The 17,602-nt window shown below is 46.6% G+C and overlaps 1 protein-coding gene across 2 annotated transcripts in view; it reads right to left on the reverse strand.

The window, feature by feature from the left end:
* Window positions 1-16,590, reverse strand: part of ERCC6L (ERCC excision repair 6 like DNA helicase) — a 41,522-nt gene extending 24,932 nt beyond the window's left edge. Inside the window, exon 1 of one of the 2 annotated variants that reach the window (XM_008272795.5) lies at window positions 16,327-16,590. In XM_008272795.5, the coding sequence (XP_008271017.2) occupies window positions 16,327-16,469 (143 nt within the window). In that variant the 5' untranslated portion in view covers window positions 16,470-16,590. The remainder of the gene's footprint in view (window positions 1-16,326) is intronic. The other variant, XM_089324266.1, reaches the window with a different exon arrangement.
* Between the last annotated feature and the right edge of the window lie 1,012 nt (window positions 16,591-17,602).

Raw genomic sequence — 17,602 nt, forward strand, 5'->3', positions numbered from 1 at the left:
GCCTCTCCACTTCCAATCCAGCACACTGCTAACATGCCTGGGAAAGCATCAGCAAATGGCCCAAGTGTTTGGGCACCTGCTACTGATTTGGGAGACCTGGAAGAAATTCCTGACTCCTGCGTTCAACCTGGCCCAGCCCTGGCCATTGCAACCATTTGGGCAATGAATGAGCAAATGTAAGGTCTCTCCTCCCCCTCACCCTGTAGCTCTTTCAAAATAAATAAATATTTTTTTAAAATGAAAAGCAGCAGCGAGACAGGAAGAAAATCAGAACAGGGATCCTGGAAGCCAAATGAAGTGGTCAACTCTGTCACACACTGCTTGTCACACATTGCTGGTCAAGGGAGATGAGAATTAAGAATTGCCTGCTAGGAGTCACTGTGCATTTGCTCCCCATGTAAGACATTTGTCCTTAATGTGTTGTACTATGAAAATTAACAGTAAAACTAGTCTTAAAACAGTACTTTATACTTTGTGTGTCTGTGTGGGTGCAGTCTGTTGAAATCTTTACTTAGTAATGAGTTGATCTTCTGTATATAAAGGTTAAATGAAAATGAATCTTAATGAATGGGATGGGAGAGGGAGTAGGAGGTAGGACAATTTGGGGGTGGGAGGGTGGGTATGGGGGAAAGAACTGATATAATCCAAAAGTTGTATTTATGAAATTTATATTTATTAAATAAAAGCTCTCTATAAAAAAATGGCCTGCTAAAATTTAGTTACATGAAAGTCTTTGGTAACTTGCAGAAAAGGAGTCTGAATAGAGAGACAGGGTGAAAAACTGGAATGAGTTCAAAAGAAGCTGGGAGGAAATAAATTAGAAATGATAAGTGTAGACAATGATGTCTATACCTATAATGTTGATGTAAAGGAAAGAAACGGAACAATAACTGCAGTGGAAAGTAAGGCTAAGAAAGGGGGTTTATAAGTGATGAAAGACCTGCTGAGTTGAAGTCCCTATACCAATGAGTGACAAGTGATGAAATCTTTTGCACGAATGGAGAAGTTGTGCCTTGGCTAGAAGCCTAGAGATTTCATCCATATTAACAGAAGGCAAGAATACAGTGGGAACAGTGCTGGGAGGTAGGCTGATATGGGGAAAGCAGCGTGTTCTCTTGTGATCACTTCTATCACCCAATAAAACTGGAAGCATGGTCATGGGCTCAGAGAGTTCATGGAAAACATGTGTTCTGAAAAACTATGCACTAGGGCCGGCGCTGTAGCACAGTAGGTTAATCCTCCACCTGCAGCACCAGCATCCCACATGGGCGCCGGTTCAAGTCCCAGCTGCTTCATTTCGATCCAGCTCTCTGCTGTGGCCTGGGAAAGCAGTAGAAGATGGCCCAAGTCCTTGGGCCCCTGAACCCATGTGGCAGACCTGGAGGAAGCTCCTGGTTCCTGGCTTCAGATTGGCGCAGCTCTGGCCACTGTGGCCAATTGAGGAGTGAACCAGCAGATGGAAGACCTTTCTCTCTCTCTCTTTCTCCCTCTCACTGTCTGTAACTCTACCTCTCAAATAAATAAATAAATCTTTTTAAAAAACTATGCATGACTTTCAAATTTTTTGCACCAAAATAATCCTATCTTTTAACTTGATTTTTCCATACATTTTTGAAGTATCCTTCTATAATGACATATGAAAGAGAAAAAGGTTAAAGTTGCATAAAAGGAAGTCTCCATAATTTTTGACTCTGGATTTCAAGTTATGTAAGAAGGGAAGTGAAGACCTGAGAGCAGTGAGCAACAGTGAATAGAAGACCAAATCAGGGCCAGCGCTGTGGCGCAGTAGGTTAATCCTTTGCCTGCAATGCCAGCATCCCATATGGGCGCTGGTTTGTGTCCCGGCTGCTCCTCTTCCAGTCCAGCTCTCTGCTATGGCCTGGGAAAGCAATAGAAGATGGCCCAAGTGCTTGGGCCCCTGCACCCACGTAGGAGACCTGGAAGAAGCTCCTGGCTCCTGGCTTCAGATCAGCACAGGTCTGGCTGTTGCAGCCAAATGAGGAATGAACCAGCAGACGGAAGACCTCTCTTTCCCTCTCATTGTCTATAACTCTACTTCTCAAATAAATAAATAAATAAATAAAAATAAAAAAATACACAAAGTTTCTATTTTAAAAAAAGACCAAATCAATTATAGGTCCCAGTGATAGCAAAGGGTTGTTGGAAATGGTATACTAGAGGGAGTAACAAGAGGTTGGAGAGTAGAATACTTGAAATTAAGATAATGGAGATGTAATTAAAAAAAGTCTAATTCCATTATTGATATGTAACTGCTGACAGTTTTTAAGTTCCACCCCTCTTTCTTCCCCTTCTACCCCACATCTAGAAAAGCTAAAAGGAAATCCTGATGCTTCCTCCTTTGGTACCAGAGGGAAGTTCAAACTATCAAGTCTCAAACGCCCTAAATAGCACTCTGAGGTCAGAACCAGACCTTAAGGCATTCAGATCTGGCTAAAAAACCCATGAGAGCATTTCAGGCATGGAAAGCCAAGACACTGTGGCAAAAAATGATCTACACGAAGGATCTCTGTGAGCGAGATACCAGTGGAAAGAAGCGGCCATCAAAGAAGGAAGAACTTTTCTCTGAAGGGAGGAGAGGACTTCCACTTTGCTTATGGCCCTGTCTAAATACTGACAGAGTTTGTGGACTCAAAAGGCTTCCATAGCCTTGGAGGCGCATGACAAGAGCCTCAGGTGATCACTGACGTTGTAAATTTGAGTGTCAATTGTTAAATCAACAACAGGAGTCATTGTGCACTTGCTCCCCATGTAGGACCTCTGTCCTTAATGAGTTGTACTATGAAAATTAATGCTGGGGCTGGGGCCGGCGCTGTGGCTCACTTGGTTAATCCTCCGCCTGTGGTGCCAGCATCCCATATGGGCGCCAGGTTCTAGGCCCGGTTGCTCCTATTCCAGTCCAGCTCTCTGCTGTGGCCCGGGAGGGCAGTGGAAGATGGCCCAAGTACTTGGGCCCCTGCACCCACATGGGAGACCAGGAAAAAGCATCTGGCTCCTGGCTTCGGATTGGCGCAGTGCTGGCCGTAACGGCCATTTGGAGGGGTGAACCAACGGAAGGAAGACCTTTCTCTCTGTCTCTCTCTCTCACTGTCTATAACTCTACCTGTCAAATAATAAATAAATAAATACATTAAAAAAATAAAAAGAAAATTAATGATAAAACGTCTTCAAATAGTACTTATACTTTGTGTGTCTGTGTAGGTATAAACTGCTGAAATCTTTACTTAGTAATGAGTTGATCTTCTGTATGTAAAGATAATTAAAAAGGAATCTTAATGAAGAATGGGATGGGAGAGGGATAGGAGATGGGACAATTTGGGGGTAGAAGGGCAGGTATGGGGGGGGAAGAACCACTATATTCCAAAAACTATACCTATGAAATTTACATTTATTAAATAAAAGCTTTCTAAAAAAAAAAAGCAAAATGAAACACAAAAAAACCCTATCAAGTCTCAGCCCACACATCCACCCTTGGCTACATCAAAAATTCCAAGCTTAAGTCTTTTCCCTGCTCTCCTAAGCCATTTCATACTAACTTCAGTAGTCTGCCCTGTTTTTCCCAGAAAGCCTCATTATATGTCTAGTAAAACTTGTCATAGCCTCTTGGGGTGTGTGTGTATATGCACGCACGCACACATACAATCAGCAGTCTTGACACCTGAACCAAATTTGGCAAGGGGGGAGATTGAGGGGAATCTCTTTTGGTTCGTTTTCTGTCACTATAACAAAATACCTGGGGCCAGTGCTAGTGTAGCTGGTTAAGCCGCCCCCTGCAGCACCAGCATACCATATGAGCACCATTTTGATTCCTGCCACTCCACTTCCAATCCAGCTCCCTGCTAATGCACCTGAGAAAGCAGCAGAAGATGGCCCAAGTAGCTGGGCCTCTGCAATGTGGGAGACCCAGAAGAAGCTCCTGGCATTGGCTTGGCCCAACCCTGGCTGTTGAGGCCATTTGAGGAATGAACCAGTGCATGGAAGATACATCTCTTTCTCTCCCCCCCTCTCTCTATAATTCTGCCTTTCAAATAAATAAATCTTTTTTTAAAAAAATTAATTTAAAAAATCAAAATACCTGGGGTTGAGTAATTTATAAAAGAAGTTTATTCTGACTCCCGGTTCTGGAAGTCCAAGAGCATGGCACTGGCATCTGCCTGGCTTCTGGTGAGAGTCACATTGCTACTCCATGCATGGCAGAAAAGTGGAAGGGGAAGCAGAGGTATGCAGAAGAGAGGTAGGGGCCAAAAGGAGCATGCCTGCTCTCCCTTCATAAGGGCAGACCCCCATAACACCAATCATCTCTCAACATGGTCATACTGGCAATTAAATCTCAACATAGGAGCTAGCACTGTGGCACAGCAGGTAAGGCCACCGCCTGCAGTGCCAGCATCACATGTGGGCACTGGTTCGAGTCCTGGCTGCTCCACTTCCGATCTAATTCTCTGGTTTTTTTGTTTGTTTGTTTTATTTTTTGACAGGCAGAGTGGACAGTGAGAGAGAGAGACAGAGAGAAAGGTCTTCCTTTTGCCGTTGGTTCACCCTCCAATGGTCGCCGCGGCCGGCGCACTGCGGCCAGCGCACCGCGCTGATCCAATGGCAGAGCCAGGTACTTATCCTGGTCTCCCATGGGGTGCAGGGCCCAAGCACTTGGGCCATCCTCCACTGCACTCCCTGGCCATAGCAGAGAGCTGGCCTGGAAGAGGGGCAACCGGGACAGAATTCGGCGCCCTGACCAGGACTAGAACCCAGTGTGCTGGCACTGCAAGGCGGAGGATTAGCCTAGCAAGCCGCGGCGCCGGCCCAGTTCTCTGTTATAGCCTGGGAAGGCAGTGGAAGATGGCCCAAGTCCTTGGGCCCCTGCACCTGCGTGGGAGACCCAGAAGCCCCTGGCTCCGGATCAGTGCAGCTCTGCCTGTAGTGGCCAATTGAGGAGTGAACCAGCAGATGGAAGACCTCTCTCTCTGCCTCTCCTTCTCTGTGCAACTCTGCCTTTCAAATAAATAAATAAATCTTTAAAAAAAACTCAACATAAATTTTGGTGGGGACAAACTGTATTCAACCCACAGCGGGTTTACCTGTCTCTGCAAAGGCATAAACACAGGAGAGGCTGTAATTGGTAATAACAAAGTATATGGTATAACAATAATGCTAAGTGGACATAAGAGAAAAGAAATGATAAGTTTTGAAAAGGTGATCAAGAACCTGATAGAGGGCCAGCTCTGTGGTGTAGCAGGTTAAAGTCCTGGCCTGCAGTAGCCAGCAGCCATTGTGGGCACCGGTTCAAGTCCTGGTTGCTCCACTTTTTTTAAAAAAAGATTTTATTTATTTATTTGAGAGGTAGATTTACAAAGAGAGAGACAGATGGCCACAATGGCCAGAGCTGAGCCAATCTGAAGCCAGGAGCCAGAAGTTTCTTCTGGGTCTCCCAACGTGGGTGCAGGGGCCCAAGGACTTGGACTATCTTCTACTGCTTTCCCAGGCCATAGCAGAAAGCTGGATCAGCAGAGCAGCAGCCGGGAATAGAACTGGTGCCCATATGGGATTCCAGCACTGCAGGCAGAGGCTTAGCCCACTGTGCCACAGTGCTGGCCCTGCTCCACTTCTGATCCAGCTCGCTGCTAATGTGCCTGGGAAAGCAGCGGAGGATGGCCCAAATTCTTGGGCCCCTGCACCCATGCGGGGGACCCAGAAGAAGCTCCTGGCTCCTGGTTCCTGGCTTCAGCCTGGCCCAGCCGTGGTTGTTGCAGCCATTTGTAGAGTAAACCAGCAGATGGAAGACCTCTCTCTGTCTCCACCTCTCTCTGTAACGCTGCCTTTCAAAATAAATATAATAAATCTTTAAAAAGAAAAAGAGATTGAGAATTTAAAAAAAGAACCTGACAGAATAAGGTATTGGAAAGACAATCTGCATAAATACTAAAATTAATAAGAATTTTAACAAGGATTATATTATACACTATATACTACTTCTTTAAGAACGACATGGCATGCCAATGAATGGGTATATCAGAATTTACTTAACAATTGTTGTCAATAAGTACATAACTGTTTCCTTATAAAATGTTGCTATCACTAACAATATTACATATTATGCATATGTACACAGAGACACACATACACCTTTGTAAACCCCTGTAAAGTGTATCTATAGAAACTACTAGAATTCCTAGCTTCAAAAAATAAACCTATACTTGTATGCCCTTTTTTTTAAAGATTTTTATTTATTTATTTGACAGGTAGAATTACAGACAATGAGAGAGAGAGACAGAGAAAAAGGTCTTCCTTCCATTGGTTCACTCACCAAATGGCCGCAACGGCAGGAGCTGTGCCGATCCGAAGCCAGGAGCCAGATGCTTCTTCCCAGTCTCCCATGTGGGTGCAGGGCCCAAGCACTTGGGCCATCTTCTACTGCTATCCCAGGCCATAGCAGAGAGCTGGTGTATGTCCTAACTTTTTAATTGACTCATACAGCTCATCAAATGCTGACCCAAGACAATACGGGTAAATGACTACTCACACACCACTGATTGGATTAAAAACTGGTGGCTTTCTTGCATGGAAATTTTAAATGCACATTCAGTAAGACCCAGCAATCCCACGTCTAAGATTTAAAGTGTATAAAAATTCACACAACGGCCACAAGCGTACTTCAAACAGTTCATGGAAAATGGGATTTACAGTTTATTTTGATGTAAAAACTTTTTGAGGGGCTGGTGTTGTGGCACAGTAGGTTAAACCTCCACCTGCGACTAGACCATCCTATATAGGCACCAGTTTAAGGCCTGGCTGCTCCACTTCCAATCCAGCTCCTTCCTCATGCATCTGGGAAAACTGCTGAAGATGGCCCAAGTTTTCGGGTCCCTGTACCCACATGGAAGAACCAGAAGAAGCTCAGGGTTTCTGGCCAAGCCCTGGACATTGCAATCACTCTCTTTCTCTCTCTCTCTCTGTAACTCTGCCTTTCAAATAAAATAAATAATTCTTAAAAAAATTGTGAGGGGAGGGGCCAGTGCTGTGGCGCAGCAGGTTAAAGCCCTGGTCTGAAGTGCCAGCACCCCATATGGGCGCTGGTTCTAATCCCTGCTGCTCTTCCAATCCAGCTCTCTGCTATGGCCCGGGATAGCAACAAAAGATAGTACAAGTCCTTGGGCCCCTGTACCCGTGTGGGAGACCTGGAAGAAGCTCCTGGCTTCAGATCAGTAAAGTTCCAGCTGTTCTGGCCATCTGGGGAGTGAACCAGTGGTTGGAAGACCTCTCTGTCTCTACCTCTCTGTCTCTACCTCTCTCTGTAACTCTGTCTTTCAAATAAATAAAATAAATCTTTAAAAAAAAATGTGAGGGGCCAGCACTGTGGCAGAGTAGGTTAAAGCCCCAGCCTGTAGTGCTGGCATCCCATATGGGCACTGGTTCAAGTCTCAGCTGCTCCACTTCTGATCCAGCTCCCAGCTAATGTACCTGAGAAAGCAGCAGAGGATGGCCCAAGTGCCTGCACCCTTCTACCCACATGGGAGACCCGGAAGAAGCTCCTGGCTTCAGTCTGGCCCAGCCCTGGTTGTTGCAGCCATTTGGAGAGTAAACCAGCCAATGGAAGATCTCTCTCTTTCTCTGTCTCTACCTCTCTCTGTAACTCTGCCTTTCAAATAAAATAAACCTTTAAAAAATTTTTTTGAAATTCAATTTTTCTCATAATACACAGTTCCATGAAGTAGCCTCATATTCATTACAAAAGTATAATGACAAAAAAGCTGGAATAGCTTAAAGAATATATAAAGAAATCTTACAACAAGACAAATAACTCGATTTAAAAATAGGGAAACGATCTGAACACATTTCTGCAAAGATAAGATATAAATGGCCACTAAGCACATGAATAGATGCTCAACACCAACAGAAAGGAAATACAAATCAAAACCACAATGAAATACATCTCATAATCAAAGAGACAGATGGTAACAAGTGCTGGTGATAATGTAGAGAAACTGGGGTACAGCTGCTTTAGAAAACAGTCTATGGGGGAGGAAGCCACAACAATGCAAAAGTTGCACTTTGTAAATTCACATTTATTAAATAAAAAAAGAAAACAGTCTAGCAGTTCCTCAAAATGTTAAATACAGAGTTATTTTATGACCCTTCAACTCTACTCTTAGGTTCATACCCAAGAGAAATGAAAACACATGTCTACAAAAACTTGTATATGAATGTTCATAACAGCATTATTCATAATAGCCAAAAGTAGAGACACCCTGAAATGTCCACCATCTGATGAATGCATAAGCAAAATGTGATTTACCCATAACAGAATATTATTTGCCAATTTAAAAAATGAAGTACTAATATAACCTGAATGTGGATGAACACTGAAATCATTATGGTAAGTGAAAGAAGTCAGTCATGAAGAACCACATATTACAGGATGCCATTTACAAGAAATGTGCAATCAATAGACAGAAAATAGATTAGTGCTTGCCTAGAGCTGGAAGCAGGAAAAGAATAAGGACAATGGCCAAGAGATATGGGGTCTCTTTTAGGGGAAATAAGAATGTGCTAAATTGACTGTGGTGATGAATATACAAACTTGGTGAATAAACTAAAAGCCACCGAATTGTACATTTTAAATAGGTAACTTGTATAGTAGGTGAATTATATCTCAATAAAGTTGAGAAACAGCAAAGGAGAAAGCCACCCAACAGAGAGGAAGACAGATAAAAAGAAAGGTGACAGAGGGAAGGTGTGTAGTACAGAGAACGGGGTGGCAATGAAAGGGTGGGCAGCAGAGTGAACAAGTGGGCAAAAGCAAATCAGGCCGGCGCTGTGGCTCACTAGGCTAATCCTCCGCCTTGCGGCGCCGGCACACCGGGTTCTAGTCCTGGTTGGGGCACTGGATTCTGTCCTGGTTGCCCCTCTTCCAGGCCAGCTCTCTGCTGTGGCCCGGGAGTGCAGTGGAGGATGGCCCAAGTGCTTGGGCCCTGCACCCCGTGGGAGACCAGGATAAGTACCTGGCTCCTGCCTTCGGATCAGCGCAGTGTGCCGGCCTCAGCGCGCAGGCCGCGGCGGCCATTGGAGGGTGAACCAATGGCAAAGGAAGACCTTTCTCTCTGTCTCTCTCTCTCACTGTCCACTCTGCCTGTCAAAAAAAAAAAAAAGTAAATCAGATGGCAAGAGAAAGACACAAGAGTGGGTGGCAGACACAGTGAGCAAGAGGACACAGCATTGAAGAGGTGGCGCACAAGAAAACAGTTAATGGGTGACAGCAAGAACAACAGTATGCAAGCAGGGGGGTGACAGAGACACAGGAAACAACAGAGAGAGAAGGCTGAAAACACAGAGACAGGGTAGGTGACACTGCCAGTTATTTATTTGCCTCTCAGTACTGAATTCACCCCTCAATATCTGCTTTGTGATAAGGGACAGAATTCCTTTAAGCTACTATGTCCTCTACAGCAAGCACGATGTTAAGTTTTCTCAGTAGAGGGCGCTGGAGGGATGTTACAGGAGGTAACAGCTGCCTTAGCCACACCAATATGCAGTCCCTCAATGAACTTAAAGCCTCTGTCCCAGAGTGCTCAGTGCCTCAATGACCTTAGCACCTCTGCCAGGCCTGGAAATAACCTTCTTCTTCTTCTTCTTCTTCTTCTTCTTCTTCTTCTTCTTCTTCTTTTTTTTTTTTTTTTGACAGGCAGAGTTAGACAGTGAGAGAGAGACAGAGAAAAAGGTCTTCCTTTTTGGTCCACCCCCCCAAATGGCCGCTACGGCCAGCACGCTGCGCTGATTCAAAGCCAGGAGCCAGGTGCTTCCTCCTGGTCTCCCATGCGGGTGCAGGGCCCAAGGACCTGGGCCATCCTCCACTGCCTTCCCGGGCCACAGCAGAGAGCTGGACTGGAAGAGGAGCAACCAGGACAGAATCCAGCGCCCAAACCAGGACTAGAACCTGGGGTGCCGGCGCCGCAGGAGGAGGATTAGCCTAATGAGCCGCGGCGCTGGCCTGGAAATAACCTTCTCACAACACTTTCTACATGGAAAGCAGCACCCCATGTTCCCCTGCCTGCATGAACTCCCTCTGTAGGACCCTGCAGCTCTCCTGTAAGCCCATGCCACTTGTTGCTGAAGGCTTGCTCTCCCAGCCTGCACTCGAGACTTGCTGCCTGCTGGCCTTGGGCTGCACACCAGTACCAGCCTGGGCAAACCAGCAAACCTCTGCTCTCCAGTGGGCTGACATACAACTTCTCCAAGGAGGTCTGAAATGCAGCCTTATGGAGAAAGGCTCCTGCCAAATTTCCCTTCCTTGGGTACGCTCCGTTAGCTCTGGGATACCATAGGGACTTTCCTGTTTTCTTATCCATCAGTTTAATAATTCTTTATATTAAAATTATCCATTTCAGTACACTATGGTTTCTAGTTCCTGATTGGTCCCAGAATTACACAGTGACAGAAAGACAGTAGGTGACAGACTGAGAGAATAGGTAACAAGGAAAGTGTGAACAACAGAAAAAGAATAGCTGGGGGCTGGCGCTGTGGCCTAGCAAGTAAAACCGCCACCTGCGGTGCTAGCATCCAATATGGAGTCCCAGCTGCTCCATTTCCAATGCAGCTCTCTGCTGTGGCCTGGGAAAGCAGTAGGAGATGGCCCAAGTCCTTGGGCCCTTCCACCCGTGTGGGAGACCCGGAAGAAGCTCCTGGCTCCTGGCTTCAGATTGGCCCAGCTCTGGCTATTGCGGCCATCTGGGGAGTGAACCAGCGGGTGCAAGACCTCTCTCTCTCTACCTCTCTCTTTGTGTAACTCTGACTTTCAAATAAATCTTGAAAAAAAAAAAGAAAGAGAATAGCTGGTAAAGAGACAGAGGTACAGAGTGACAGAAACGGGGAAGAGGTGATAAAGGGACACAGAGAGAAACAGAGAGTTGGAAAGACAGAACATGAGTGCCAGAGTGGGAGTGTGAGCAAGAGTGAGAGGGTGGGCTACAGAGAAAATGTGTGCCAGGGAAAAAGAGTAGGCAACAAGGCAGGGACAGAGAGCAGGAGGAGCAGGCAGGGGCTACAGACAGCCTAAGTGGGCCTCTGAGCAGCGTGGGCAAAAGTGCAGAGTTGCTGTATACGACAGGAGATGAAAGTAGAAGAAAAAGGAAATGTGTGCAGGGGCGGGTGTCTGATGAAGCTGCTCCAGTTGCAGCTCGGGACACCTGCATCCTGTATCAGAGTGCTCTGTGTGAATCCTAGCTACAGTGCTTCGGATCCAGCTTCCTGCTAATGCACATCCTGCAGGGCAGTGGGTGATGGCTCCAGTCCTCGGGCCCCTGCCACCCACACTGGAGACCCAGATGGAGTTCTGGGCTCCTGGCTTCAGCCTGGCCCAGCCCTGGCCATTGCAGGCACCTGAGGAATAAACCAGAGGACTGAAGATCTGTTTCTCTGCCTTTCAAATAAAATAAAAATATTTTTTTTAATTTTACATTCATAGAAAGAAAATGTGTGCAGAGTGTGTGACAGCAAGTTTCAGAGTTCTGTTTCAGTGCTTACACAGCAAAGACACAGACAGGGAAGGAGACTGACAGACGGGAGAAAAGGAAGGAGAGACAGAGATTGTGTGAGTAGGACTGTGCCAAAGGGCAGAATTACAAGCAATATTAAAGGGGATATTTTGTGTGCGCGGGGAAATACGGAGGGATTTGTAAGGGCAGGAGAGACTGTCAAAGATTAGGAGGCACAGAAGAGGAACTGTGAGAGTGGAGGGGTCATGAGAGATATGGGAACTGTGAGAGAAAAGTAAGGATTGTGAGAAAAGAAGGCGATTGCTGGGGGGAGTGGAGTTGCAGGGACAGGACTATTTGAAAATGTCAGGAGAGAACCTGTGGGGGAGTGAGTGAGAGGCACTGTACCGGGGAACCCACTTGCTTGCTCCGGGAAAGAGAGGCAGGGACTGAAGGTCCTGAAACTCATTACCACCATTTTCCAGATGAGGAAACTGAGGCTCAGATAAGTCAACTGACTTGCTTGAGATCACTGAGCTAATAAGTGGCAGAGCTGTGATCTGAACCCAAAATGATCCAACTCTAACATCAGTACTCTATCACACCACACAGCTTTCCCTAAAGAAGTCAAGTGACTGGTCCAAATATGTACTTTTACTCCTCTGTACAGAGTTCTTTTAACGGCCTTTAAAATCATTATTTTGGGAGTCAGCACTATGGCAGGATACGTCACAGCCTGCGACACTGAATCCCAGATAGGAGTGCTTGTTTGAGTCCTGGCAGCTGTGAGCTTCCAACCCAGCTTCCTGCCAATCCATTTGGGACGGCACTGAAGATGACCAGATTTCTTGGGCCTCTGCCACCCACATGGGAGACACAGATGGAGTCGCTGGCTCCTAGCTTTGGTCTGGCCCAGACCTGGCTGTTGCAGCCATGTAGGTAAGTCAATCAGCAAATGGAAGATCTCTCTCTCTCCCTCCCTCCCTCCCTCCCTTTCAAATAAATACATTTTTAAAAAAGTACATTTTGGGTGGCTGGCGCTGTGGCATAGTGGGTAAAGCCACCGCCTGCAGTGCTGGCATCCCATATGGGCACCAGTTCATGTTCCAGCTGCTCCTCTTTTGATCCAGCTCTCTGCTATGGCCTGGAAAAGCAGTGGAAGATGGGCCAAGTCCTTGGGCCCTTGCACCTGCATGGGAGACCAGGAAGAAGTTCCTGTCTCCTGGCTTCAGATCAGCCCAGCTCCAGCTGTTATGGCCATATGGGGAGTGAACCAATGGATGGAAGACCTCTCTCTCTGTCTCTACCTCTCTCTGTAACTCTCTCAAATAAATTAATAAAACTTTCTATTAAAAATACATTTTTAAAGATTAATTTATTTATTGGAAAGGCGAAGTTGCAGAGGCAGAGAAAGAGAAATCTTCCATCTGTTGGTTCACTTCCCAGATGGCCGCAACGGCCGGAGCTGTGCCAATCCAAAACCAGGAGCCACGAGCTTCTTCCTGGTCTCCCACATGGGTACAGGGTCCCAAGGGCTTGGGCCATCTTTTACTGCTTTCCCAGGCCATAGCAGAGAGCTGGATCGGAAGTGGAGCAGCTGGGACTTGAACCGGTGCCCATATGGGATGCCAGCACTGCAAGCGGTGGCTTTACCCACTATGCCACAGCGCCGGTCCCCCCCAAAATTACATTTTTGAAAAGGGAGATGGAATTATCCTACTACCCAACTTATTTCTTTGGACTTCATTAAAATTTAAAACCTTTGCATGTGTAAGGACATAATCAACACAGTGAAAAGGAGAGCTACAGAACTGGAAAAAATATCTGCAAGTCATATATCTGATAAGGGTTAATATCCAGAATGCATGAAAAACTCCTACAAGTCAACAACAATAAAACAACCCAAGTAAAAAGTGTGTAAAGAAGTTAGAGACATTTCTCCAAAGAAGACATCCAAGTGGCCAATAAGCCATGAAAAGATGTTCCACATAACTAAGCATTAGGGAGATGCAAATCAAAACCACAAGATACCACTTCATTCCCATTAGGATAGCGACTATTTAAAAAACAGATAGGGCCAAGCGTTTGGCCTAGCAATTAAGACCCTGGTTGGAAGGTCAGCATCCCATAAGGACATGCCTGTGTTCAAGACCTGGGTTTGAGTCCCAGCTATGCTCATGATTTCAGCTTCCTGCTAATGAAGACCCTGGGAGGCAGCAGATGATGGCAAGTCCTTGGGTCCCCACCACTCATGTGGGAGACCCATATTGAGTTCCACGCTCCTAACTTAAGGAGCTGTTGCAAGCATATAGAGAATGAACCAGCAGAGGGCAGCTCTGTCTCTCCCCCCTCTCTTTCATAAAAAATAAAAATGTAAGGCTGGCGCCACGGCTCACTAGGCTAATCCTCCGCCTAGCGGTGCCGGCACACCGGGTTCTAGTCCAGGTCGGGGCGCCGGATTCTGTCCCGGTTGCCCCTCTTCCAGGCCAGCCCTCTGCTGTGGCCAGGGAGTGCAGTGGAGGATGGCCCAGGTGCTTGGGACCTGCACCCCATGGGAGACCAGGAAAAGCACCTGGCTCCTGGTTCCTGCCATCGGATCAGCGCGGTGCACCGGCCGCAGCGCGCCGGCCGCGGCGGCCATTGGAGGGTGAACCAACGGCAAAAGGAAGACCTTTCTCTCTGTCTCTCTCTCTCACTGTCCACTCTGCCTGTCAAAAAAAATAAAATAAAATAAAATAAAAAAATAAAAATGTAAAAGAGAATTACTATATGTTCCAAGAATTCCACTTCTCCATATACATCCAAAAAAACTGAAAGCACAATCTCAAAAAAATTATTCACAAGGGCAATTCAAACAGTTTGTGGAAAAACTGAATTAAAAGATAAGCTCATTTTAGTGCAAAAAAATTTTGAAATCATATAAAGGTGATCTTCAGTTGGAGTTTGTGAACTCAAGAGGCTTCCATAGCCTTGGCAGCTCATGACAAGAGCCTCAGGTGATTACTGACATCATAAATAAGAGTGTCAATTGTTAAATCAACAACAGAAGTCACTGTGCACTTACTCCCCATGTGGGATCTCTGTCCTTAATGTGTTGTACTATGCGAATTAACAGTATAACTAGTACTCCAACAGTACTTTATACTTTGTGTGTCTGTGTGGGTGCAGTCTGTTGAAATCTTTACTTAGTATATACTAAGTTGATCTTCTGTATATAAAGATAATTAAAAATGAATCTTAATGAAGAATGGGATGGGAGAGGGAGTAGGAGATGGGATGGTTTGTGGGTGGGAGGGTGGTTATGGGGGGAAAAACTGCTATAATACAAAAGTTGTACTTTAGAAATTTATATTTATTAAATAAAAGTTTTCTAAAAAATAATATCAACGTATCCTAATGACTGAAAAAAGGTGATATTCAAAAAGTTCATAAAGCATGTTTATTATGAAATAACTATGTGTGGATTTCAAAAACTTCTGCAGCAAAATAAACTCATCTTTTGGTTCTATTTTCTGTGAACTTTTTGGAGTTTCCTCATACGTGCCCATGTTCATAGCAGCAGTATTCACAACTGCCAAGAGATAGAGGCAACCCAAGTAAGCTTAACAGACACACAAACAAAGTGTGGTATATACTCATTTTTTTTTTTTTGACAGGCAGAGTGGACAGTGAGAGAGAGAGAGACACAGAGAGAAAGGTCTTCCTTTTGCCGTTGGTTCACCCTCCAATGGCCGCACACCGTGCTGATCCGAAGCCAGGAGCCAGGTGCTTTTCCTGATCTCCCGTGGGGTGCAGGGCCCAAGCACTTGGGCCATCCTCCACTGCACTCCCTGGCCACAGCAGAGAGCTGGCCTGGAAGAGGGGCAACCGGGACAGAATCCGGCGCCCGGACCGGGACTAGAACCTGGTGTGCCGGCGCCGCAAGGCGGAGGATTAGCCTAGTGAGCCGCGGCGCCAGCCTATACTCAGTCTTAAAAGTGAAATCCTGTTACATGATACAAGAACTCTATGCTAAGTGAAATAAGCCAAGCACAGAGACAAATCCTGCAATGGTTCCATTTATATAATGAATATAAAATGGTCAAATGCATACAAACAGAAGAATGGTGGTTGTCAAGGGCTGGGGAAGGAGGAAGTAGAGTTATTTAATGGGTACAGTTGCTCTTTTGCAAAATTAAAGTTCTGGAGATGGGTGGTGGCAATGATTGTACAATAATGTAAATGTAACACCAATGGTGTTAAATGTAATACCAATGAAATCGTGAAGATGGTAAAGTTTATGTGTAGTTTAGCACAATTTTAAAAACTCTTAAATGCTCATCCCCACATCACGATGCTCCTCCCCTTAGCCATCTTGTGAATACTTAATCATTTTTCAACATACCGCTCAAATATTTCCTCCTCTAACCCTTGTAGTCGGTAACCTCTTTTATTACAACACTGTGCTCCGCACTTCACACGTCTTACAGCACTTACTGAACATTATAGCAATTATTGATTTGCCGCTCAGTTTCCACTACAAGATTATAAGCAATCTGGGGGCAAGGCCGGTGTTTTCCTAGGCCTGGGGCTTGGTAGTCTGGAAAGATTCTAGCTCTGAAAGGGCTCGGACTGGAGGATTAGTTGACCAGAAGAGGGGGCCCTGAGGGTTCCCCAAGCTTTAGAAGTCTGACCCATATCCAGAGCTGATTCTCAGGCCCGCACTAATCACAAGGCTCTGCCTTAGCAGTTTGGGCCCCCAAGAGGGTCCAAGAGCCACTCCGCTCACCCCCCACCCCCACCCCGCCACCGGCACTCCGAGACAGGGCCTGCGAGCTAGATCCGCCTGGCAGTCCAAACATACCTCAAGTAACGAGCAGCCTGCTCCGGGCTCAAGGCTTCGGCTTCCGCAAATCCACGGGACGGCTCCATGACCGGGTTGTTCAACGTATCTCGGCGGGAGCTTGAATTTCGCTCGCTCCCGCCCCGCGCATGCGCTGTGCGCATACCAATGAGGCACGGCCAACTGTCGGTCTTGCGGCCAGCCAGTCCGCGGCCCCGCGTTCCAGCCCCACGGCCTGAGTCCCGCCCACAAAGGTCTTGCGCCTGCGCCTACGCTCGCTGGAGGCTGCGTTTGCGGCGCGGGTTAGATTACGTCATCCTGTCGCCTTTCCAACTCCGTTCAAGTTGTGCTTCAGTGAATTCGTGTGTAATATCCTTATGAGTAGAGAGACTGCCTGATACGCTGTCAGTGTAGTGGCCCCTGGAGACCTCCACCTCCTGCGCACCCCAAACCTGCATCTCCAGATACCCTCCTTTTCCTGCTCGCCGATGCCTGACACAGAGTCTGCTTTGAATTAAACACCCTGGGAGGCGTAGTTCCCATGACTTAAACTCACATCGAAAAAGCATCTTAGAACTAAGCTGTGGCGTAGCGGGTGGGGCCGCCGCCTGCAACGCCGGCATCCGATATGGGCGTCGCTTCAAGTCCCGGCTGCTCCACTTCTGATTCAGTTCTCTGCTGTGGCCTGAGAAAGCAGAAGATGGCCCAAGTCCTTGGGCCCTTGCACCCGTGTGGGAGACCCAGAAGAATCTCCTGGCTTCGGATAGGCACAGCTCCAGCCATTTTGGCCTCTCCCCTCTGTATGTAACTCTGACTTTCAAATAAATAAATCTTTTTTAAAAAATTTAAAAACTAAGCCAAAGCTTTCATTTAAGAAGTAAGTAGGGGTGGACATTTGTAGTAGTGGTTAAGACCCTAATTGGGAGGCAGGTGCTGTGATGTAGCTGGTAAAGCTGCTGTCTGCTGCAGTGCATCCTATATGGGCAGTGGTTGGAGTCCTCACTACTCCACTTTTTTTTTTTTTTTTTTGGACAGGCAGAGTGCACAGTGAGAGAGGCAGAGATAAAGGTCTTCCTTTTTTTGCCGTTGGTTCACCCTCCAATGGCCGCCGCAGCCGGCGCGCTGTGGCCGGCGCACCGCGCTGATCCGAAGCCAGGAGCCAGGTGCTTCTCCTGGTCTCCCATGGGGTGCAGGGCCCAAGCACTTGGGCCATCCTCCACTGCACTCCCGGGCCATAGCAGAGAGCTGGCCTGGAAGAGGGGCAACCGGGACAGAATCCGGCACCCGGACCGGGACT

Source organism: Oryctolagus cuniculus, chromosome X, assembly GCF_051225735.1.
Source record: "Oryctolagus cuniculus isolate XC-2025 breed Fujian yellow rabbit chromosome X, ASM5122573v1, whole genome shotgun sequence".
Lineage (NCBI taxonomy): Eukaryota > Metazoa > Chordata > Mammalia > Lagomorpha > Leporidae > Oryctolagus > Oryctolagus cuniculus.